The sequence below is a fragment of the Drosophila santomea genome, chromosome 2L (genome assembly GCF_016746245.2).
Source record: "Drosophila santomea strain STO CAGO 1482 chromosome 2L, Prin_Dsan_1.1, whole genome shotgun sequence".
Classification (NCBI taxonomy): domain Eukaryota; kingdom Metazoa; phylum Arthropoda; class Insecta; order Diptera; family Drosophilidae; genus Drosophila; species Drosophila santomea.
Window position 1 is genome coordinate 20,646,596 of NC_053016.2, and position 23,919 is coordinate 20,670,514.

The 23,919-nt window shown below is 38.0% G+C and overlaps 4 protein-coding genes and 11 non-coding genes across 15 annotated transcripts; 5 read left to right on the forward strand and 10 right to left on the reverse strand.

Moving 5' to 3' along the window:
- The first annotated feature begins 100 nt into the window (after nucleotides 1-100).
- LOC120443802 (galactose-specific lectin nattectin) lies at nucleotides 101-806 on the forward strand. The gene is made up of 3 exons (XM_039623143.2): nucleotides 101-263; nucleotides 321-429; nucleotides 481-806. The coding sequence occupies exons 1-3, from the start codon at nucleotides 117-119 to the stop codon at nucleotides 753-755; spliced, it is 531 nt and encodes a 176-aa protein (XP_039479077.1). The 5' UTR covers nucleotides 101-116; the 3' UTR covers nucleotides 756-806.
- Nucleotides 807-2,130: 1,324 nt separating this feature from the next.
- On the reverse strand, nucleotides 2,131-2,777 carry LOC120450747 (macrophage mannose receptor 1). The gene has a single exon (XM_039633873.2). The coding sequence runs from the start codon at nucleotides 2,757-2,759 to the stop codon at nucleotides 2,211-2,213; it is 549 nt and encodes a 182-aa protein (XP_039489807.1). The 5' UTR covers nucleotides 2,760-2,777; the 3' UTR covers nucleotides 2,131-2,210.
- Nucleotides 2,778-4,096: 1,319 nt separating this feature from the next.
- Nucleotides 4,097-4,169, forward strand: Trnar-acg. Its single transcript has one exon. It is a non-coding gene; the product is annotated as a tRNA-Arg (tRNA).
- Nucleotides 4,170-8,747: 4,578 nt separating this feature from the next.
- On the reverse strand, nucleotides 8,748-10,997 carry LOC120458147 (probable cytochrome P450 6w1). Its single transcript, XM_039645693.1, has 2 exons — nucleotides 10,504-10,997; nucleotides 8,748-9,895 (listed from the first exon to the last, which is right to left on the reverse strand). The coding sequence occupies exons 1-2, from the start codon at nucleotides 10,960-10,962 to the stop codon at nucleotides 8,825-8,827; spliced, it is 1,530 nt and encodes a 509-aa protein (XP_039501627.1). The 5' UTR covers nucleotides 10,963-10,997; the 3' UTR covers nucleotides 8,748-8,824.
- A 1,541-nt stretch (nucleotides 10,998-12,538) lies between these two features.
- Nucleotides 12,539-12,611, reverse strand: Trnar-acg. The gene has a single exon. It is a non-coding gene; the product is annotated as a tRNA-Arg (tRNA).
- Nucleotides 12,612-12,729: 118 nt separating this feature from the next.
- On the forward strand, nucleotides 12,730-12,802 carry Trnak-cuu. Its single transcript has one exon. It is a non-coding gene; the product is annotated as a tRNA-Lys (tRNA).
- A 487-nt stretch (nucleotides 12,803-13,289) lies between these two features.
- Nucleotides 13,290-13,362, reverse strand: Trnar-acg. Its single transcript has one exon. It is a non-coding gene; the product is annotated as a tRNA-Arg (tRNA).
- Nucleotides 13,363-18,444: 5,082 nt separating this feature from the next.
- Trnai-aau lies at nucleotides 18,445-18,518 on the reverse strand. The gene has a single exon. It is a non-coding gene; the product is annotated as a tRNA-Ile (tRNA).
- Nucleotides 18,519-18,903: 385 nt separating this feature from the next.
- Trnak-cuu lies at nucleotides 18,904-18,976 on the reverse strand. Its single transcript has one exon. It is a non-coding gene; the product is annotated as a tRNA-Lys (tRNA).
- A 269-nt stretch (nucleotides 18,977-19,245) lies between these two features.
- On the reverse strand, nucleotides 19,246-23,819 carry LOC120443760 (vacuolar protein sorting-associated protein 13-like). The gene is made up of 4 exons (XM_039623086.1): nucleotides 23,743-23,819; nucleotides 21,443-21,633; nucleotides 21,144-21,382; nucleotides 19,246-19,266 (listed from the first exon to the last, which is right to left on the reverse strand). The coding sequence occupies exons 2-4, from the start codon at nucleotides 21,504-21,506 to the stop codon at nucleotides 19,246-19,248; spliced, it is 324 nt and encodes a 107-aa protein (XP_039479020.1). The 5' UTR covers nucleotides 21,507-21,633; nucleotides 23,743-23,819.
- On the reverse strand, nucleotides 19,841-19,913 carry Trnak-cuu. Its single transcript has one exon. It is a non-coding gene; the product is annotated as a tRNA-Lys (tRNA).
- On the forward strand, nucleotides 20,726-20,798 carry Trnak-cuu. Its single transcript has one exon. It is a non-coding gene; the product is annotated as a tRNA-Lys (tRNA).
- Trnan-guu lies at nucleotides 22,288-22,361 on the reverse strand. Its single transcript has one exon. It is a non-coding gene; the product is annotated as a tRNA-Asn (tRNA).
- Nucleotides 22,553-22,626, reverse strand: Trnan-guu. Its single transcript has one exon. It is a non-coding gene; the product is annotated as a tRNA-Asn (tRNA).
- On the forward strand, nucleotides 22,746-22,819 carry Trnan-guu. The gene has a single exon. It is a non-coding gene; the product is annotated as a tRNA-Asn (tRNA).
- Nucleotides 23,820-23,919: the final 100 nt, after the last annotated feature.

Consider the following 23,919-nt stretch of genomic DNA (forward strand, 5'->3'; position numbering starts at 1 on the left):
ATCTTAATGTTTGTTGGGTTGCGTTTTTCTTAATGGCATTTTAAGCTAATTTTAATGGGATATTTTGTAGACATGGCCATATAAATGCATTATTTTCTGGCTGAGTTATATTCAGTATGGTTACCATATTGTTCATTTTCTGTAGCTTACCTTTTTTGGTAATAGCATCCAATAACACCAACAATACGGATCTAGCTTTACATCCAAAGTGTAATCCGCTTCTTCAGTGCGATGCGTATTTTTCAGTGGCAGGTTTTGCTGAAGTGAGCTGTTGTCAATACTTATGACCTTCTGGCTTAATAATAATTTTCCTGTTTTAGGTAAACTGGCTGGAAGCAAACTATATATGTAATAGAGTTGGAGCAGTCCTAGCTACTGTTAGGAATAAAGAGCAGCATCAGCTAATGCTTTACTACGTCAACAAGAAAGGTAAGATTTATTCAGAAAAGTGAAACTACTCCATGTTTGACCTTTGTTTAGAACGGTTATTTGGAAACAGAACCTTTTGGTTGGGCGCCACAAATCTGGTGGATCGGAGCTATTTCTGGACCTGGATGAGTACTGGCGTTCCCGTGACTTATGCACAATGGAGTAAAAGAGAACCCAAGTCTGATCGAACAGGTGAAGATGCCTGTCTTCTCTTGGGAACTGACAATTTCTGGCATAGTGAACCCTGCCAACGGAAGCACAATTTCATTTGCGAAAATGTTTGTCAGCTAAATTATACATCGCTAGACAAAAGAGTATATATCTAAAATTGTTATATTGGGTTAGTCAATCTGAAAATATATATAAACAATATCCAATGCAAAAGTATTAGAAATTAAAGGCATTGCAACGATGCAATTATATAACGAAAATGTTTGTATACAAATACTTAATGGTTTCAGCTTGGGGTTTGTCTTAGTAATCTGAGAAATAATTAAAAGCAGGGTTGTCAATGTGAAATGTTAATGTTTTATTGAGTCGAACTAATGTCCCGTCAGTTGACTAAGAACAACACTAAGAATAAAAAAACAATGGAGAAATAATTTTCACGTCTTTATTTCTTTGATTTCAGCCTATTACTACACTTTAGCGACAAAAATCGCCCGCTTGGCATATTGATTGTATACACTTATTAAAGATTTAAAGTGCCGCTTAGGGAGAGCGACATTGCTTGTATAAAATACATATTTACATATGTGAATATGTCACTATATACATATATGTATCTACATATATCTATATCTATGTACAGTAGTCATAACGACTTTCAAGGGACCGACGATTTAACGTCGTTATACCCGGAAAACGCACTAGCAGAAAGGTGGAAAAAAATATTTTCTTTTGTTTATTTTAGGTGGCCATGTTCGTAATATGTTTCAACATAAAACAAATTAATTTTTTAATCAAACAAAACATGGTTTTTCATAAGAAATAAGCAGAAAAAACCAGAAATATAACGGGACATCTCATGGAATATAGGCATGTGGTCTGCACACGCACGCCGTAAACATTTTTGTGACGTCGGCCACTGATAGTTACATTCACTTCTAATCTAACAGAGTCGTTTGATGCTTAAAATTGTTGGCATTATTTTGCTGTATTTTTTATATGGAACGTCGCAGTATCCGGTTGAATTATGAATAATCTCGTCGGTCTAAGCGGTTTGTCGCTAAAAGCGGAGACGTACTAACCGGAGGTCCTTTCACATTATTTAGTATGGGGACCAACCAAGCCATCGAGTTTCCGTCGCAATAACCGGACTGACGTTAACAGGCGGAGTCGTTATAACCGGATTCTACTGTATATACCCATAGAGCAAAATATCAACGTCAAGAATGTTGAATCGCTCAGCTACAAAGCATTCGTATTACTCTACATAACCATGACACAATGGGTATCAACTGTGAGAAAACCTTTTACTCGAGTAATTAATACCTTTTACCTAGTACATATGTACATGCTACGGATCCACGCTTTTAAAACTAAGTAAATGTGCTTATATAAGAGCAAGGGGCTCGAGCATTCCCAGCCCAGCATAACAAGTTCACAAAAAGGAGATGTATTACGCAAACAGAAGCGGATTGATACGTAACTAAAACTTTAAGGCTGCCTTGCTGAAAATGTAAAACTTATAATCTCAAATTCTTTTGTAATTGCACATATTCGGCTGATATTTTATTTAACACCCGCCCACAGTTTTTGACTCACTTCGTCAAGATAGGTTAATTTACATCGTCATCGAACTGGCAACGCTTCTCGCATACGAAGTAGCGCTGCTGTGAGCACTCCTCGTTCACCCAGAGTCCGTTAATTCCGTTGATGCCAAGGCAGTGGCGATTGTCGCTGGAGTAGCCCGGTAGTCCATTTTGAAAGTTGCGGTAGTTGAGAGCGCGTCCCTTGCTGAACCACACCCAGTTGTTGTCACTGGCCAGGTCGGTGCCCGAGGTCCAGAGCGGATCGGTCATCAGATCCTGCTGGTTCCGGGCGTAGATGAAGAGGAAATTGCGCAGACTGCGCTGATCCTGCTCGGATGAGATGCTTACGAGAGTGTACCCATAGGCGGCACAGGTGGCCTGGGCCTGGAACCAGTTCACTTTGGCGAAAGTGCCTATGGCGAACCTGCCATCGCGCAGACTAAATGGCGAGAATGCGGGCAACTGGGACTCCTCGGAGGTGTCGTTCCCGGGAGCAGGGGATGTGGGTGATAGGTCCGATTCGGGCAGAGACCAAGCCGAGCCGAAGAGCAAACAAACCAAGAATAGGGAACGCATGGTGCTTTGTATGGCAAGTTGAAAAGGGAGCTTCCCTTATATAGCCAATGCACTAATTGCCCGGGCATTAATCAATGTCACTAGAAAAGCAACTGAATCTGGGCATAAGTAAGTACTTTTCCCAAATTGGTTCAGCTCGCTAGCTTCTTGCGTTATGCCATAAATATTTCCCCAGTAAATCTCAATTTGAAGCGCTGAGCAAATCCTCTGGCCATTGGTATGTTGAGACTCGCACTGGCTAATAATTTCATTCCACCCCAAAAGCCTTCAATCCAATGCATGTGCTGCAAATTTATCGAAAAAATGTAAAAAGCATATCTCATTTAACTCAGCTGTCAGTGGGGAAAATCCGAGGGAGAAAAAGAGACGTTATGACGGGTCAAGGATTGCCAATTGCCAATGCGGAACCCTCGTCCAACTTTTCCCCATGCAATCTCTATGCACATTTCCTTTCGGCGTCGCTCTGTGTGTTTGCCAAGTGTTTACTACTCCCGTTGGGATTAAACAGCAACGAAATGTGCAAACACAGATCGCTGCACTTCCTTTATTCCTCTTCGACTTGGGGGAAAATGACATAGAATCAAAAATGGCTTGCTGCATTGTGGTAAGTGTGGCGTTCTGCGGGGCGTACGCGTAATATAAATTCTTGAAATGGCGTCGCATTTAGAATTGCATTTGCATTTGCCACAATGCTGCACAATGCGCATTACATATAAGGTCATTCATTATCAATCAGGTGGAAGGTAATCGTTCTAGTACAATATTCCTTACTTATATAAATATCGATATCGATACAAGTATGTGAAAATCGTAATTTCAAGTACAATTATAAATGAACCAAGAGAGAACCATATAGTCATGTTCCCCGACTATCTGATACCCGTTACTCAGCTAATGGAAGTTCGAAGGAGAAATTTTAACACTTTTGTGAAGTGGGCGTGGCAACAAGATTTTTGGCAAATCGAGTAAAATTTACAAGACTTACAAAAATGTGAAAATATAATAAAACATTTTTCAAAAGTGTGGGCGTGGCAAAAAGTTTTTGTGCAAATCGATAAAAATTTGCAAGACTACCAAAAAATGAAAAAATATCAAAAGTTTTTTGGCAAATCTATATAAATTTGCAAGACTATTCAAAAAATGAAAATATAACAAACCTTTTTTCAAATTATTATTATTTGTATTTTGTAATGACGGTTACCTTCAATCCATAAATTGAAATAATATTCAACCTTTTGTAAAAAAAAATCGTCTTTTGTGAGAATTCACTCTGTCAGGTAGATCAGGCATATTAAAATAATAGCTCTTCGCTAAATGTTTCGTGGCATTGTTTAAGTGGTCCTGTGGCGCAATGGATAACGCGTCTGACTACGGATCAGAAGATTCCAGGTTCGACTCCTGGCAGGATCGAATTTTTACACTTTTTTGTTTTAACTACTAATGGCCGTAGGTTTGGGCGTGACAAAAAGATTTATGGCAAATCAAAAGAAATTTAAAAGACTAATACAAAAATGGACAAATATCAAAACATTTTTCAAAAGTGTAGGCGTAAACAATTTTCGGCGATTTGTGGGCGTTAGAGGTGGCGTGGAACATGGGTCAACAAACTTTCGCTGCTTCTATGTCTCTGGAGTTTGCATGCTGTATCTCAACTTCCTAGCTTTTTATACCCGTTACTCGTAGAGTAAAAGGGTATACTAGATTCGTTGAAAAGTATGTAACAGGCAGAAGGAAGCGTTTCCGACCATATAAAGTATATATATTCTTGATCAGGATCAATAGTCGAGTCGATCTGGCCATGTCCGTCTGTCCGTCCGTCTGTCTGTCCGTCTGTCCGTCTGTCCGTCTGTCCGTCTGTCTGTCTGTCCGTCCGTATGAACGCTGAGATCTCAGGAACTACAAAAGCTAGAAAGTTTAGATTGGGCATACAGACTCCAGAGACATAGACGCAGCGCAAGTTTGTCGATTCATGTTGCCACGCCCACTCTAACGCCCACAAACCGCCCAATACTGCCACGCCCACACTTTTGAAAAATGTTTTGATATTTTTTCATTTTTGTATTGGTCTTGTAAATTTCTATCAATTTGCCAAAAACCGTTTTGCCACGCCCACTCTAACGCCCACAAACCGCCCAAAGCTGCCACGCCCACACTTTTGAAAAATGTTTAGATATTTTTTCATTTTTGTATTAGTCGTCTAAATTTCTATCGATTTGCCAAAAAACTTTTTGCCACGCCCACTCTAACGCCCACAAACCTGCACTTCTACTAGCTGAGTAACGGGTATCAGATAGTCGGGGAACTCGACTATAGCGTTCTCTCTTGTTTAGATCTGAGAACTAGACGCTTATACGGATGGACGGACGGACGGACTGACGGATATGGTTAGATCGACTCGGCTATTGATTCTGATCAAGAATATACATATATACTTTATATGCTCGAAACCGTTTACCTTTGGCTCTTACATACTTTTCCACGAATCTTGTATCTAAAGGGTCTACGAGTTACCGGTATACTATTTTCTATACTATACTATTTTCAAAAGTGTGGGAGCCGCGATTTTGAGCGATTTGTGGGTGTGGCAACGTTCTTCACTAGAATCTGCATGTCCAATCTGAACTTTCTAGCTTCCTTCTGCTGTTACATACTTTTCAACGGATCTAGTATACCCCTTTACTTTACGAATAAGGGGTATAATGGAGGCAGATGGAAAAATGTATTTTAAAATACTATATTAGTGTTACTTTTCGAAAACGCCGTTAGTTTAGCGGGAAAAGAGCTATAAATATCTTATAACTTCTGAGCCCCTGAGCCTATAGACTTGAGAAATACATATGTCGTTAAAAATGCAATACAAACGATATTTAGAGGCCATTGCCACGCTCACTTTCACGTCCACAAAACGTCATTTTTTGTCAGGACCATGTCCGTATAAACTAGTATAAGATCTACAAAGCAAATATTAAGGTCAGCAATCCTGCAAGCTAACTGACTTTTGTCGAGGATTATGGTTCTCTGCTGTTTCTTATTCACTATTTAGCCAATTGTCCCTTTCAGGTTAAAAGGTCACGGAAAACCAGGTCGTCAAGGATTATGCTAGTCGTTGTGTGCGTTGTTTTTAAAAAAAGTTGAAGTCATTTTATTATTGCAACACAACGTTAAACTCTTGGATACAGCCTTTTTATAAATTCTTAAACACGAACAAAAATTAACTATTACTGCAAGTAATAAGAATTGAATAAGAATAATTGCCGATTCTTAAAGGACAAGCAAGAACTATCTATTTAAGGTGTTACTTGTTGAATTTCATACTCCTTAAACCATGCTTTCGTTAGTCGACCTTCGCTTTACGTACTGGCAAAATGTCCAACAGTTGAAAGCTCATTCTCTAGTTTTTCCACTTAAAGCATAAATTAAGTTGAACGATTTCCAGCGGGTGGAGGGAAACCCATTGGCTTGCCGAGCAGTCTTTGGTGCATATATGCTGCGTGACTATCTGCTGTAAGAGGGGTCTTTCCCGTCTTGTCGATGTCCTTGCTTTGAGCATTTCCACCGGAGCAGCGCTAGCAACCTAATTTAATTGCCTTTTTCCTTCCAACCGACCAAAGACAAATAGCTGGAGCTAATAGATCATGTCATCTTGTCAACAAGTCTTTCAGTTTAATTGAGCATTCAACATGACGCGGCCAAAAACATCTTAATTTGCAGCAATGATGAATAGTTAAAAGAACACATATCAATTTGTATACCCTTAGTGAATAGAAAATACATATTGATTTCAGTTAGATGTTTTGCAGTTAGAGAATCATTTTCGACCACTTTATTTCTAATCATTTGATCAGCCGAGTTGGAATTGTAATGCCATTTTGTGTGTCTGTCCGACTGTCTGTTTCTCCGTAAATAAACTATTAATGTGAGTGCAAATAAGAATTTTTTAAGATCGTTAAAAAAATCGATCTTCTGACTCTATCAGATACATTTAATGGCATATAAACAGGGCATAAAAATAGTAAAAACAAAAATATTAAAACATTTCGAGAAGTTAGGGTGTGGCAATTTTGGGCGGTTTGTGGGGTGGCAACGTTCTCAAATAAACTTTCGCTCCGTCTACTAGAATCTTCTCACTCAATCTTTTACTATCTTGATTTTATACTAGTCCCGAGAACACAGCGGACCGGCGGACATGCCCATATCAACTTGTCTAGTTATCAATAAATTAATTTAAATTAAAAAAATACAAAATTGTAAGAATGTGGGACCATTTTATTCGGTTACAGTGGGAATCCATTCATAAAAAATGCGAATGCAAATAAATAAAAATCTAAATAAATATTACTTATCGCTTGATCCGCTTAAGACAAACCACAAAAAGCATCTTAAGATTTAATCGTTCAATATTTCTTCCATAAAGTTTGGGGCGTCCAGGCGCCCAGTTTGTTAATTAACAAATTTCTTATATAGCTAGCACAAGGTTGTGAAGGGGTAAAAAGTTTTCAGCTAATTAGAAGACCAGCAACAAGAGGAGGGGCCAAGCAATTCTCGAGTATATTAATTTAATGTCGATTTGCATGTAATTTCCCGCTCAAGGCGAAGTTTAAACCCAGTTTCAGTTTGGTTATGATGACGAACTCGAGTGTAATCTAGCAGAAACACATTATGCAATGACCACTGGCTAATTAAAAGTAATGGCCAAGTCAAGCAAGTAACGACCCAATGTCAGCTATTAGCGGGTGCAGGTGGATGTCCTTATCTGAGTGTCTTTCCTTGTTCGATTCGTCCTAGAAGGGCTGCAATTCAATCGGAAGGGAAAATCACTCCCGCAAAAGGTGGCAAAAGTTACGCAACAGTCGTATAAAAAGTCGCACGCGATATCCCGATACGCCGGAGGGAGCAGTTGCTAGCAAATCCAAATAAGAAGGTCAGTCCAAAGTCATTGAGTTGCGTGCCACGCATTTGCCAGTGCCCTTGTCTGTAGCAGTTGCAGTTGCACCCTTAGAACAAGTCAACTGTAAATTGGCTTAGCAGCAGTTTATCATTAAATTTGATGTCATTTTATTTCCCATTGCATTCCACCTACATTTTTGATTTCGTATGAGAAAGCTTTACGTGATGTGGAGTTTTATTAAAATAATATTTTCAAGTATTCTGCAGATCTTGTAGAAGTTTTCAATTCGTTTGTGATGTACAGTATCGACTTCAAATCTTATACTACCAAATGAAAGCACCAAGGAAACATGGATGGGTGCTTTCTACAATCATAAAAAAAGTTTTGCTTATTTAGGAAAATAACCCTATAAAAAACAAAAGAAGCCCTATAACTAAGGACGACTTTTTATTTAAAAACAAAAGAGAGAACGCTATAGTCGAGTTCCCCGACTATCTGATACCCGTTACTCAGCTAACGGAAGTGCGAACACTCTTCAACACTGACAGTTTTTGGCGGTTTGTGAGCGTTAGAGTGGGCGTGGCAAAAAGTTTTTTTTGCAAATCGATGGAAATTTACAAAACCAATACAAAAATGAAAAAATATCAAATCATTTTTCAAAAGTGTGGGCGTGGCAGTTTTGGGCGGTTTGGGGCCGGTGTCTGTCCGTCCGTATGAACGTCGAGATCTCAGGAACTACAAAAACTAGAAAGTTGAGATTAAGCATACAGACTCCAGAGACATAGACGCAGCGCAAGTTTGTCGATTCCCCAAAAACTGTCAGTGTTTAAGACTCTCCTTCGCACTTCCACTAGTTGAGTAACGGGTATCAGATAGTCGGGGAACTTGACTATAGCGTTTTCTCTTGTTTCAATTAAAGTGGGCGTGGCAACAAAATTTTTGGCAAATCGATAGAAATTTACAAGACTAACAAAAATGTAAAAAGAATATCAAAACGTTTTGCAAAAATGAGGGCTTGGCAGTTTTGGGCATGTTTGTGGGCGTTTCTTATTAATATGCACATTTTCTATCTCGCACTACCACCCAAATCCACTATAGCATTCTCTCTTTTTTAATTTTTTATTTTGTCGGTTGTAAGTTCACAATTCTATTTCGTAGGTAATCTTTCTCCAAAAACTTAGTTCCGGGAAACCTTCTCCAATCGAAGGACAACATCGTGCTTAGAAGCAATAACCGGGCTAACTGGAGCCCACTCGATCTTTTTAACAGTTCGATCACACACGTGGAACTTGTGGTTGCGCAAAAGATGCACAAGTCCAAGCTTAGACTGAAGCAGACCCAACCGCAAGCCAATGCAGTTTCGCGGTCCAACACCAAAAGGCATGTATGCGTCCATGTTAAGATTTTCGCGGTTCTCCGGACTGAAGCGCTCCGGATCGAACTTCTCTGGGTCCGGCCAGTACTGGGGATCCCGATGAATGGCCAAAGTGGACATATAGATGGACATCCCGTGCGGCAGCTCCATGTTGTGATAAGGTTTTAGGTTGAATCGCTCACCTTCCGCCGGTTGAGAGCACTCACGTTCTGCATAGCCCACGATAGGATACTTGCGGAGTGTCTCGTTGACAACCTGAGATAGGTAGGGCATCTCCTGAATACGCTCATAGCTTATATGGTCATCGTCACCGAAAAAATCAACGATCTCTTCCCGCAGACGTTCCTGCAGAGCCTCGTTCCTGGCCAGCTCATAAAGCGACAGCGTCATTGTCGACGAACTAGTTTCGAATCCGGCGGTTTGAAAAATGGCTGCCTGGGCAACTAAGTAGTCCAAGTCAAACTCCTTTGACAACTTTTTCGGGTTGGCAGCAGCCTCGTGCTTAATAGCAAGAAGAATGTCGACGAGGTCGTTTCGCTTTTCGCCTGTCCGTTCGCGCTCCGTTAGTACGAAGTTGATGCTGGACCGAATGAACTTGGTGGTTTCCTTAGAAAAGAGTTTCACACGGGCCAGTGACGCCAGAGAAGGAAGCATAAAAATAATGGCAAAGTCAATGGCCCTACTTAAAGTGATCGAAAATATAGCCTTATTGTGGTAGAAGAACTCGCTCTTGGTGTCCTGCAGAGCGTTAGCCTCGACGCCAAAAGCTATAGTCGCTATTAGGTCAGTGGTGAATCGGGCGCAAAGATCCTTGACTTGGACTTCAGTACCACTGCCTAGGCGTTCGACGCTATCCTCCAGGTTCTTTCCAATCTATGAATAGCATTAAATATGAAAATTAATTTAACTAAAAACAAGAGAGAACGCTATAGTCGAGTTCCCCGACTATCTGATACCCGTTACTTAGCTAGTGAAAGTGCGAAGGAGGTCTTCAACACTGACAGTTTTTGGCGGTTTGTAGGCGTTAGAGTGGGCGTGGCAAAAAGTTTTTTGGCAAATCGATAGAAATTTACAAGACTAATACAAAAATGAAAAAATATCAAAACATTTTTCAAAAGTGTGGACGTGGCTGTTTTGGGCGGTTTGTGGTCGTTAGAGTAGGCGTGGCAGCATGATTCGACAAACTTGCGCTGCGTCTATGTCCCTGGAGTCTGTATGCTTAATCTCAACTTTCTAGCTTTTGTAGTTCCTGAGATCTCGACGTTCATACGGACAGACAGACGGACATGGCCAAATCGACTCGGCTATTGATCCTGATCAAGAATACTATATATACTTTATATGGTCGGAAACGCTTCCTTCTGCCTGTTACATACTTTTCAACGAATCTAGTATACCCTTTTACTCTACGAGTAACGGGTATAAATACAAAACATAAATAAGTCCCATTTGAATGTAAAAAAGATCTCTCTTTGACTTACCTTCACCATTAGAGGGTACATTTGCTTGATCTTGCCAGTCGTAAAAACTGGAGAGATTTTTGTGCGTAACTGCCTCCATTCTGGGCTTCGTGCAAAGAAGAGGTTGTTATATCCAAGGGCGTCGTTGTGTGGGTCAGTTTGCAGTGCGCGGTTGTTGAAGTATTGAAACTTTTTGATCATCACCGTCTTAATAAGGTCTAGATCGCGAATTACAAGAGCCGGACGATGAGTCATGTATACTCCAACGAAAGGCTCGTTCTCGAAGCCAGGGGCTTCATGAAATTTTTGGATTTGCTCGAAAAACGGCACTCTTGCGATCAAAAAGTCCCGGGTGCAGCCGAAAATAGGCAGCGGACTGATGTATTTTACTCCATGGCGCTTCCAAAAGGATAAGGTTCTCCTTTGCCAGATATAGAAGACTAAGGTTAATGTACCGAGAAGAAGCACTAGCTCGTACATGTTAGACGCTTAAAAGTTAAGAAGGCACTTTTAAAATTCCCTATCAGCAGGCCGCTTTTAAGCGATCGCCAAAGCTTTTTTGTCGGCATATGCAGTGTTGTGTTAGAAAGACAGAGCGTAGATGCTCAGACTGCCAGCACTGAAAAAAAATTTATAATTATCCATTTTATTTCCGTTTCTGTTTATTGCACATTTCTTATTGTGTATGTGCCAATAGACGACATACATCTTGTTTATATTAGTTGGTCAATTATTTTAAATGTATAGATTAATTAAGGGTAAATTGGCTATAAGATAATTCTACATATTTCAAATTTTAGACAAAATATTTATTTAAACTACCCCAGTTGTTTTATATAACAACAATAAAAATACACAAATCAATCAAAATAGTTTATTAAATAGGAAAAGTTATAACAATTTTACAAACAAACTTATACCCGACATGGTTCGGTGTATACTATACTCTGTATACACATACACGCGTGTTTGATAAGAGTATTTAAATCGCCATTTAGCTGGTATTTTGCTAAGAATTCATGACTATACACAAAGTTGAATCAAATGCGAAACGAATAGAAGTAAGTTGAGATATTGTTTCAGCGAGTCATCGTGTGCTGTTAGATTAAAACAGACGTTGGGGAAACACTTCTGGTATGAATTATACAATTTTTTCATAGTTGTGTGTTATCATCATTATACCCCTTACTCGTAGAGTAAAAGGGTATACTAGATTCGTTGAAAAGTATGTAACAGGCAGAAGGCAGAAGTATATATATTCTTGATCAGGATCAGTAGCCGAGTCGATCTGGCCATGTCCGTCTGTCCGTCCGTCTGTCTGTCCGTCTGTCCGTATGAACGTCGAGATCTCAGGAACTACAAAAGCTAGAAAGTTGAGATTAAGTATACAGGCTCCAGGGACATAGACGCAGCGCAAGTTTGTCGATTCATGTTGCCACGCCCACTCTAACGCCCACAAACCGCCCAAGACTGCCACGCCCACACTTTTGAAAAATATTTTAATATTTTTTCATTTTTGTTTTGGTCTTCTAAATTTCTATCGATTTGCAAACAAACTTTTTGCGACGCCCACTATAACGCCCACAAACCGCCCAAAGCTGCCACGCCCACACTTTTGAAAAATGTTTTGATATTTTTTCATTTTTTTATTAGTCTTGTAAATTTCTATCGATTTGCAAAAAAAACTTTTTGCCACGCCCACCCTAACGCCCACAAATTGCCAAAAACTGCCAGTGTTTAAGACTCTCCTTCGCACTTCCACCAGCTGAGTAACGGGTATCAGATAGTCGGGGAACTCGACTATAGCGTTCTCTCTTGTTTTATTATTTCATATGGCATTAATATAAATATAAACAAGAGAGAACGTTTTATCGAGTTCCCCGCCTATCTGCTAGTGGAAGTGCGAAGGAGAAATTTCAACATTTTTTCAGTAAGAGTGGGCGTGGAAAGAAGATTTTTGGGAAAAAGAATATCAAAACGTGTTTTGTGCGGTGCCAATATTTTCACTGTATTGTATTTATTAAAAATGAAAATTGGTTGGGACAAAAAAAATCGTCGATCCTGCCAGGAGTCGAACCTGGAATCTTCTGATCCGTAGTCAGACGCGTTATCCATTGCGCCACAGGACCACATGATAGCTTGAATTATAAATGCCATGAAGATCTAATGTCCCTAAGCTAAAAAGCTTTTTCCAAACGGCAGCAGCGGAACATTCTCAAAATGACAATTATAAATTGAAATCTGACAGCCCGGCTAGCTCAGTCGGTAGAGCATGAGACTCTTAATCTCAGGGTCGTGGGTTCGAGCCCCACGTTGGGCGACATTTTTGTTTTGTCAAACAAATGTGGTCGTTGGCCTCGTACTGCTTTGGGGTGTGGCTGGAAGTTGTTTACTCCCCGCCGCAAAACCGATGTTTGGTAAAATTTTTTTTTGACTTACCCCAAAACATTTCCACATATCTGTTCGGGTGTTTTCTGGACTTAAAATATTAAATATTTGTTTTAAATTATCCATAGACAAAGATGGAGTGGAGCTCAAGTCTGCAAAAACCGGCATGAAGATGGAGCAGCCTGAACAGAATCGCACCAAAAAGAATGGTCTTAAACACAATATAATGATTGAAATAAAGATGTCTGTTTTGATTGTTTATCTGTTTGTAAACATCTTGAAACTAGTATAAGTATAATCAAGTATATGTAACGTTCTGAACTTATATTTTGAAAAAAAAAAATCATTTATTTTTAATTAATTAATATAGACTCCAAATATTGTACATAATTAACGTATAATAAAAACATTGAAAAAGTCGATCCTGCCAGGAGTCGAACCTGGAATCTTCTGATCCGTAGTCAGACGCGTTATCCATTGCGCCACAGGACCACTTGCCCCAAACATAGTTCAAAATAGTTCAAAAATTCAAAGCTCCTAAATTACTTTTGCACATTGTTATCGACATTCCCATCAAAGCAGAGCCATTGGTGATCCATAAGTTTACAAGCTAAGAGAGTTGTAATTATCTACAAAATTACACATTAATTATACGTGTGTCCCGGTTTTTATTGGATTCCCACTTATGACTACCTACAGCTGTGTTTATTGAAATAGCAGTGCTTATAAGGTTCATGCTTACCATAAAAAAAATCTATGAATTACACTTTTAATGACCAAATTTCTTTATAACATCATTATGTATTTAATTTAAAATAATTCAACAGATGAATCTCTTTTATTTCTTTAATAGTTTCGAAAATATGTATAAAAAGAACACAAAAGGCATACATTTGGATGTTCCCTAAAATAGCAGTGTTATGAAAAATTAGCAAGAAAAATCAACATGACTTAATTTTTTTTACTAATATTTTTATTGGGGTCTAATACTTTGTTGCATAGCCTTTGTTGCTTATCAGTGCCTTACACATGCGCGGCATGGAGTCCACCATTTTCTGGAAACATTTTGGGGAATTCTGCGCCCATGCAACTTAAAGCTGAGCTTTAGAGCATTATGATCTCTTCGACACATCATGTTTAATGTCGCCCCACAGTTTTTAAATCGGGGGCTTGTGCTGATGTATGTCATTACGATTATATTATTTTGGTTAAACCAATTCAAGTATTCTGTTGGAATGTACATTTAAAGCACATATTCAATTTAGTAAAAGACAGCAATACATTAGTAAGTTTTTTAACATATACGTTTGGTCCATAATACCATAATCACATGTTTTGGACTGTTGAAATATTATTCCCTTACAAAAATACCATTGGCCCTTGTATTTAAGTATTTAAGTTATATATTTGTTTTGGCCACACTATTATTATTGTCTTCCGGTAAGAAGCTCTTTCTCTCTTGCGTTTTGATCTCTATGTATAGCTCGTAAAAATTGCTCAGCTAGTCTTCAACACTGACAGTTTTTGGCGGTTTGTGGGCGTGGCAAAAAGTTTTTTGGCAAATCGATAGAAATTTACAACACTAATACAAAAATGAAAAAATATCTAAACATTTTTCAAAAGTGTGGGCGTGGCAGCTTCGGGCGGTTTGTGGGCGTTAGAGTGGGCGTGGCAAAACGTTTTTTGGCAAATCGATAGAAATTTACAAGACCAATACAAAAATGAAAAAATATCAAAACATTTTTCAAAAGTGTGGGCGTGGCAGTTTTGGGCGGTTTGTGGGCATTAGAGTGGGCGTGGCAACATGAATCGAAAAACTTGCGCTGCGTCTATGTCTCTGGAGTCTGTATGCCTAATCTAAACTTTCTAGCTTTTGTAGTTCCTGAGATCTCAGCGTTCATACGGACGGACAGACAGCCGGACGGACAGACGGACATGGCCAGATCGACTCGACTATTGATCCTGATCAAGAATATATATACTTTATATGGTCGGAAACGCTTCCTTCTGCCTGTTACATACTTTTCAACGAATCTAGTATACCCTTTTACTCTACGAGTAACGGGTATAAAAATACACAAATACTTTTTTTATTATTGAGGGTAAAAAAATGAACTTGGTCGTGGTTTTAAATTTATTGCCCTTTTAAATATACTAATCAACTTAACCAAACTCACTTTTTACAAAATATTGATTTCGGGTCTTTTCGTTGGACAAAACCAGACACTGATATTCTAATGAACTTCCTAAAAGTTGTGCATTTGCTCAAGAATGTAAAGATAAGAACGATAACTTGAAAAACTAACGGGACTTTCTTTTTTTTTTTATAAAAAAAAAACTCGTTCACGAAAAGGGACATTGAAAAATACCTTTATATTTCTAAGTTTCTCATGCAATGCTATTTCAATGAACGCAGCTGTTCATATGTAAGTAAACTTTGCATTCTTTGACCTTTTTTGTTAAATGCAACAACGATGCAGCTCCCCCTACAATACCATAAACTGCAGCGACGCCAACACTGCGTTGAGAGAGAACCAAAGCGTCATCACCGAGGGAGAAAATCAGTGGGTCTCAGTCCGTCGTTGACTTCAGAAGTGTGCAGTTCTCGAGAGCGGTTAAAGCCAGTAGTGGTAATCAATTGAAGACTAATCTTCGAAGAAAAATGCGTGTTTTCGGGTCTAAGAAACGTTTAGAGACCAATTCACGTTGTGCTCCGTAACCCTATTGTGGAAACTACTATTGGAATAGTGGGTGTGTGTTTTAGTGATTGTGCGGTGAAATAACGAAACACAGAGTGCCAAAAGTAAACAAATTTATTGTTTAGCTTCTGAAAGTTGCAGCATAGCAGTAGTAAGTCGTAAGAGGTATCCAACTTATTTGAATCCTAGCCGTGTTTTTTCATAATCACTTTTCTCGGGGCTTTGTCTTTTCTGTTTTTCACATGCTTTTTTGTTTTCATCGTCTGCTTCTGCTGGGGACCAGAAAGAGAAGAGAAACCCTAATACAAAAGCACGTATGTAGATTGGGACAAGCAGACGTCGTTGTTGTTTGCCCATGCTCTTGTATTAATGCTTTTTGTGGGAATAATTGTATGAGTGGTTCTTGTTGTTGCTCTTTGCTTAGTTTCCGTTTCGTCTTCGCACTTAAATTCGTTAGTAAGTACATAAATTGGTGTATGCTTGCAGCTCTCTCTCTCTTTCTTTGCGGTTCTTTCTCTCTATCTCTTTATTGTACTCTCTTCTTTTGCCATATGTGTGTTTGTAGGCCTCAGAAATATCAGAACAAGCCCTGCTTTTACTCATTGTACAAATGCTGTTTCGCTATTCGCGAAATCGGTGAACTTTTAGAACTAGAATGCATACTAACAGAATACTCCTTATCCGTATTAACTTTAAAGAATTGTAAGTTTTTCTAAACTATCTTTATCTGTTGTCTTACGATTTCTGCCTGATCAATGCAAATTATTGATGGTACCAACACGACTCCAAAAGGTTATAAATGCAAAAGGTGGTTTTATTTTTTATTAATCTTGTGATTAAAAGCAATGAAATTAAGTTTTTGTTATATTAGACGTGCAAAAGCGTAATGTCAAAACACTTATGCCGTCCATTAAACTGCCATATATTTTGTACAAATTAAAAAAAAAAAAACTAAATGGATACGAAAAATACCACATTAATTTTTTTTTATGTTTTTACATTATATACTACTATTCTAAAATAAAATACCTAATTGTTTTCATCTATTTTCTGAATTAATTGAAAAATAAGGAAAAACATTACCATGGCAAAGCACTTTTGCTGACGTGTGTACATTCACTTCTAAATTCACTAAAGGCGCTATCTACAAAGAACAACATACACAAAACAAGTCTAGCAGGCCGAGAGACATCGTCGTCCATTTTGGCTTGCAACTTTGCCATAGGACGCTACAGCAGACATTCGTTGAAAGCGAAAATGGCGCATAGAATAGTTATGGTGCAAAATGTTCGACGTCCCCTTTGCCTGCAGAAAAGTATATCGCAGATACATATTTAGAAACCGCCTCATAGAACATAGTAGAACCAGGCACTAGAGACTAAATATCATGTGCGGCGCTCACACAAGTGCAGTTTCCTATAAATATCCCGCCTTGTTTTGGACCGTTTGTAATTTCATTTTCATTGCAACTTCATGCCCCTGACATCAGACTCAATGCTTGTTCGTCCGCCATCCGGTCTACCCTGCCGTTGTTGCGTTGCAAGTTTTGAAACGATTATAGTTTCCATCTCTTGCAGTCCTTAACGCAATCTGCCTGTTTCTACGCTCATTCTTTGACAATGGCATGTTGTCGGACGGGAAAGGCCATTGGAGTTGTCCAGTGCAATCCGAAATGTTAGTATGTCTGTGCGAATGTGGGAGCTACTCACCCTAACCTACGCAACAACAAATGTAATGCGCCTGTAAGTTCTCTCATATCGCTTTTTATACCCGTTACTCGTAGAGTAAAAGGGTATACTAGATTCTGTCTGTCCGTCTGTCCGTATGAACGTCGAGATCTCAGGAACTACAAAAGCTAGAAAGTTGAGATTAAGTATACAGGCTCCAGGGACATAGACGCAGCGCAAGTTTGTCGATTCATGTTGCCACGCCCACTCTAACGCCCACAAACCGCCCAAAACTGCCACGCCCACACTTTTGAAAAATGTTTTGATATTTTTTAATTTTTGTATTGGTCTTGTAAATTTCTATCGATTTGCCAAAAAACTTTTTGCCACGCCCACTCTAACGTCCACAAACCGCCCAAAGCTGCTACGCCCACACTTTTGAAAAATGTTTTGATATTTTTTCATTATACCCGTTACTCGTAGAGTAAAAGGGTATACTAGATTCGTTGAAAAGTATGTAACAGGCAGAAGGAAGCGTTTCCGACCATATAAAGTATATATATTCTTGATCAGGATCAATAGCCGAGTCGATCTGGCCATGTCCGTCTGTCCGTCCGTCTGTCCGTTTTTCCGTCCGTCTGTCCGTCCGTATGAACGTCGAGATCTCAGGAACTACAAAAGCTAGAAAGGTGAGATTAAGCACACAGACTCCAGAGACATAGAAGCAGCGCAAGTTTGTCGATTTATGTTGCCACGCCCACTCTAACGCCCACAAACCGCACAAAACTGACACGCCCACACTTTTGAAAAATGTTTTGATATTTTTTAATTTTTGTAATGGTCTTCTAAATTTCTATCGATTTGCCAAAAAACTTTTTGCCACGCCCTCTCTAACGCCCACAAACCGCCCAAAGATGCCACGCCCACACTTTTAAAAAATGATTTGATATGTTTTCATTTTTGTATTAGTCTTGTAAATTTCTATCGATTTGCCAAAAAACTTTTTGCCACGCCCACTCTAACGCTCACAAACCGCCAAAAACTGTCAGTGTTAAAAACTTCCTCAGCACTTTCACTAGCTGAGTAACGGGTATCAGATAGTCGGGGAACTCGACTATAGCGTTCTCTCTTTTATTTCTAGTGTGTATGTTATGTATGTTATAACAATATTTATATTGTTACTTTATATATTTTAAAATAATAAACTTTGGCCCATGAGGGGATCGAACCCGCGACCTTCGCGTTATTAGCACGACGCTCTAACCAACTGAGCTAATGGGCCTGACAAATCAACCCAGAAAATTAAAAGATAGAGTGAAAAAGAGAGAGCGCTATAGTCAAGTTTCTTGATTATCAACGAGAAATGTTCATATTCTTTTGGGCATATCTATAATATGCAAGAAAATTATACAATTAAAATCAATAAAAAAAATATTAAATCTGCATTTCTAATCTCAACTTTCTAGCTTGTATAGTTTCTGAGATCTCAACGTTCATATGGACAGACTCTGCTTTTATTCCTAAACAAGAATATATACACTATATATATATATATATGGTTGAAAACGCTTTATTCTACCTTCTACTTTTTAACACTTACTTTTTAAAAATACCAAAGCTTACAGGAGAAAATGTGTCTACATGCTTATTACAAAATAAAATTGATGCGCCCAACGTGGGGCTCGAACCCACGACCCTGAGATTAAGAGTCTCATGCTCTACCGACTGAGCTAGCCGGGCTGAATAAAACAAATTATAAACGACCTATTGTTGGCTAGTTCCTTGACTAGCAGATGCTCTTTCCATATCGTTAACAAAATGGGGAAAAAAAAATTATAATTTATCAAAATATTTTTTAAATTAATTGGTATGGTAAACAGCCTTATTGGCGGTTTGAATGCGTTAGAGTGATCATAGCCAAAATCGTTATGGCATACACAAATAATAAATAAAAGTGGCAATATTTTTAAAATAGTTTGGCTAGAAAAGTTTTGATCGGTTTACGGACATCAGAAAAACGGGACAATGTTCTGAAAAAATACAACAGTGTTATTCAACAATCTTGTGAGTCATGGCAGACCATGGCTTAGTTCACGTTTATGCAGACAGCCGAAAGACCCAAGTGACAAAGCTATTTCTATTTTGATAACAAATTTATATCTTGCTAATCAAAACTACACTTTACTAATAACGGGTAAACAAACTACATTTAGTGGCCAAAAAATTTAAGAAAAACTCTGAGGCAACCTAATAAAATATGTAAAGTTAAGATAAATAAAAATGTAATAAATTCCTAGCTATAGGCAAAAAGAACCAAAAACCAAATTTTACTGTTATGACAAAAAAATTTTGTATGTATGTCATGTCACACATAAACATTTCTGGATATTCTAGAAAATGCCCTTTAAACGAGTTTTGGGGTTTTACAAGCTACGGGCAAGAATATTTATTTTTAAACATTTTTACCGCTCTTTCCTCAAAACCATATACATAATAGTTTTGGTATTTTAGTCCCAAAAGTTTTACGGTAAACTTTTAACCTTATGATTGGACGACTACTGTGCAGTAATATGTACACTGTAATTTTGGGAACAAAATAACATGCGCCCAACGTGGGGCTCGAACCCACGACCCTGAGATTAAGAGTCTCATGCTCTACCGACTGAGCTAGCCGGGCTGTATGTTCGAAATATAAAAAGAAATTGGAAGGTGATTTTGATCCTCAGTTCATGTAGTAAAGAAAATTACATGGAATATGCGCCATGTAACTTTTTTGTTTTTTTCTCGTAGAATAAAAGAGTTGTTGAAAAGTTTGTAGCGTGTAGAAGGATTCTTGATTGGGATCACTAAACGAGTAGATCTAACCATGTCCGCCTGTCTATCTGTTTCTCCGTATAAACGTTGAGATTTTGGGAACCATAAATGCTAGAAAGGCATATTAAGCATGCAGGCATATTAGCCATGCCCACTTAAACGCCCACAAACAGCCAAAAACTGTCACGCTTAATAAAAATTGCTTTGCTTTTCTATAAACATCATTTGATATACCCTTATAGAGTGTACATTAATTTTAGTCAGAAATGCAACGCATTGGCGATCATGAAAGTATACATGTACATGTACATATGTATCTATATTTTTGGCTAGTATTAACGACCGGGACAATATATCCATGTCCGTTTCTACGCAAACTATCTTCAAAGTATTAATTGAAATCATAGCTTCGTCATAAAGTATACATAACTACAAAATTCCGTATACACTAGTTAATTTCTAATTATATAATTACTGCAAGGGTTTACTAGTACGGTTTTTATCGAAACCATGACCTAGCAATCCCTGCATAGGTGGTAAACCCGATGGCTTATTTTAATCAAAGCCATACAATTGTATCACCAAAATCGTTATGAACAGAACTGTTCGGATATTTCGTAGTTTCTTTCAAAGCCAGCGACGTAACTGAAAATAATGTTTTAAATGGATCAAGTGGCCCGGCTAGCTCAGTCGGTAGAGCATGAGACTCTTAATCTCAGGGTCGTGGGTTCGAGCCCCACGTTGGGCGGAATTATTAATTTTAATTTAACAATTTTTTTAAGGAGGTTGTTCTTTTTAAATTAGAACTTTATAGCTCTTAAGTTTTTCTTTACCTAAAATTATAATTTAAACCATATAACCTATAGATATATTTATATATGTATATACATATATAGTATATAGATAAATATTTTTAATATTTGCGATAATAAAGTTCTCCTTAATATTTGCGGTATATATATATATATTATATATATTATATATATTATAGAAATTTACATATATGTATACTGTGATATATATATATATATATATATATATATACTAAATACTATATATATATATTTAATATTTGCGGTATATATGTATATACCGCTGAGAGATTTGCTATTTTGAAGACCTCTGACGCCTGCTGGGCCATGTAGCACTTTTCCCAGTCGCAATTGGTAGTGTAAAGTTCCAGCTCATGTAGGGATATGCCGAAGGAGAAGGGACTGCCCGTAGTTGTGGTGTCCTCGTATCGCAGATGAACATTTGTTATCTGCACCTGCAGATTGTTAACGATCTGTGCCGTTAGCTTTTCCGCAAACCCTGCATCTGCCTTGGGCTGATCTGTAAAATAAAAGAAAATATTATAGATAATTCATATAATAAAAAGGAAATGTCGTTTACCCTTTTCCCACTCCTTCTTGCGAGCTGCCTCCAGGGCATCAAGAGCTGTCTTCTTGAGGTCCATCTCATATTTGGCCTCCTTTTCGGCGTCGTACTGGACATTATTGTTGGGTGAAACTAAGACATAAAGATCCTCGATGTTGACAATTACCGGCTGGCTGTACAGATTCTTCCAGGGGATCTTAATATATCTACATATATATTTTTTTTTTTTGGATTTCCCGAAAACATGCTTAACAATTTCTTATAAATATAAAGCTTGAAATGCTCGAACTATTAATATACATATGTATATATGTACATACATACATCACATTTTGGCAAAAACAATGACTATTGGAAGTGCAAAGGAAAAATTTCCACAGTTAGTTTTAGTTTTTCAGTTAGCGTGGGAAAAGTTACAAGATTAACCAAAATTTAAATAAATGTAAAACATTTTTAAAGTGTGGGCGTGGCAGTTTGTGGCAATTTGTAGGCGTTACGTTAGGGGTGGCAAAAAGTTTTTTGGCAAATCGATAGAAATTTACAAGACTTATACAAAAAAAAAAAAAAAAATCAAAACATTGGGCGGCTTATGGGCGTTAGAGTGGGTGTCGCAATACGTTTTTTGGCAAATCGATAGAAATTTACAAGACTAATTTAAAAACGAAAAATATCACAATATTTTTAAAAGTGTGAGCGTGGCCGTTTTGTCGACCAGCCAGATCGACTCGGCTATTGATTCTGATCAAGAATATTAATACTTTATATGGTCGGAAACGCTTCCTTCTGTCGGTTACATACTTTTCAACGAATCTAGTATACTCTTTCAGTCTACGGGTATAAAAAATCTAAAAAGGATATTTCGCCCCCGGGTGGACTCGAACCACCAACCTTTCGGTTAACAGCCGAACGCGCTAACCAATTGCGCCACGGAGGCAGGTGTCTCATATTCAGGACGAAAATATTTAATTTACTATTCATTTGAAATTTTTTTAAGAGAAGAATCATTCATCTGTATCTGCAAAATATTACCGTTATTACAATTTGACAAAACATAGTTGAGTAACATTTGTTTCCATTAAGACTTAAGGTAAAAATATTACATAGCAAAATAACGGTTTTGGTATGCGCCCCCGGGTGGACTCGAACCACCAACCTTTCGGTTAACAGCCGAACGCGCTAACCAATTGCGCCACGGAGGCTCCTTAATAGTAACAAAAATAATTATAAATTTTGAAAATATTTCATAATAAATCTCTTACAAGAATTTTTGAATAGGTTTCTGCTGAAATTTTAACGTTACTTCAAAAAAAAATCCGAAGCCTCCGTGGCGCAATTGGTTAGCGCGTTCGGCTGTTAACCGAAAGGTTGGTGGTTCGAGTCCACCCGGGGGCGTTTTATTTTTAAATGAAGTTAAAATATTAGTAAAAACAAAAATGATAATATTGTTAAGAGGTTTGGTTGTCTATTCTGCCAGGAGTCGAACCTGGAATCTTCTGATCCGTAGTGAGACGCAAGTGATAGAATTTTGTATGTCCCATCTACTTGACGTAGGCGTGGCAGCTAAGGGCGGTTTGTGGGAGTTAAAAAAGGAGAGGCCAAAAAGTTGTTGGCATATCTTAAGTTCGTCCATATGAACGTCGATATCTCCGGAGCTATAGAACATGTAAAGTTTAGATAAAGCGCCTGCCGCATAAAACTTTTACGCCCATAACTTTTAAAATATTTCGTAATTTTCTATTATGTGATAGAAAATCTTACAGTCAGAGAAATCGGCTATTGCCTTCGCTCTAGTTTTAAGTTAAAATGATTTTTGTCCGGAAAAAAAACCGAAATTGTTACGCCCAAAATATTAGAAAATGTTTAGCTTTACTTTTAATTTTGGTGTTTATCTACCCCATTTCTATTGTTAAGACGAAAAAATTTGTAAATTTGTCTTTTGCATTTCCACTAGCTAAGTAACGGGGCTAATAGTCTTACAAATTTCTCTTGTTATACCAGTTTCTCGTAGAGTAAGAAATATACTACATTTGTTGAAAAGTATGTAACAGGCAAAAGAAAGTGTTTCAGACCATACAAAGTAAATATATTCTTGATCAGGATCAATAGCCGAGTCCATCTGGCCATGTCCGTATGTCCGTCCGTATGAACGTCGAGATCTTAGGAACTATTAAAGCATAGACGCAGCGCAAGTTGGTTGACTATAGCGTTCTCTCTTGTTTCATATTGTAAAATAACAAAAAAGCGACCATAAAAAAAGGGAAAAAGGTTGTTTTCTGTGAACTAATTTATATGTAACTTACGATTGGTAGTTTTACCGGAAAATCCATTTGAAATGCTTCTTACTTGAATATTCTGCGACCAATAATTTTCGTTCTGAAAGTTGACACAACAATCTTTAAATTCTGTTGAGAAAATAAATGTATAAAACAATTTTTGAAGATACACAAGTTTTGATTCAATTCGGGAGCCAACATTTTTAGGAAATTGTTATC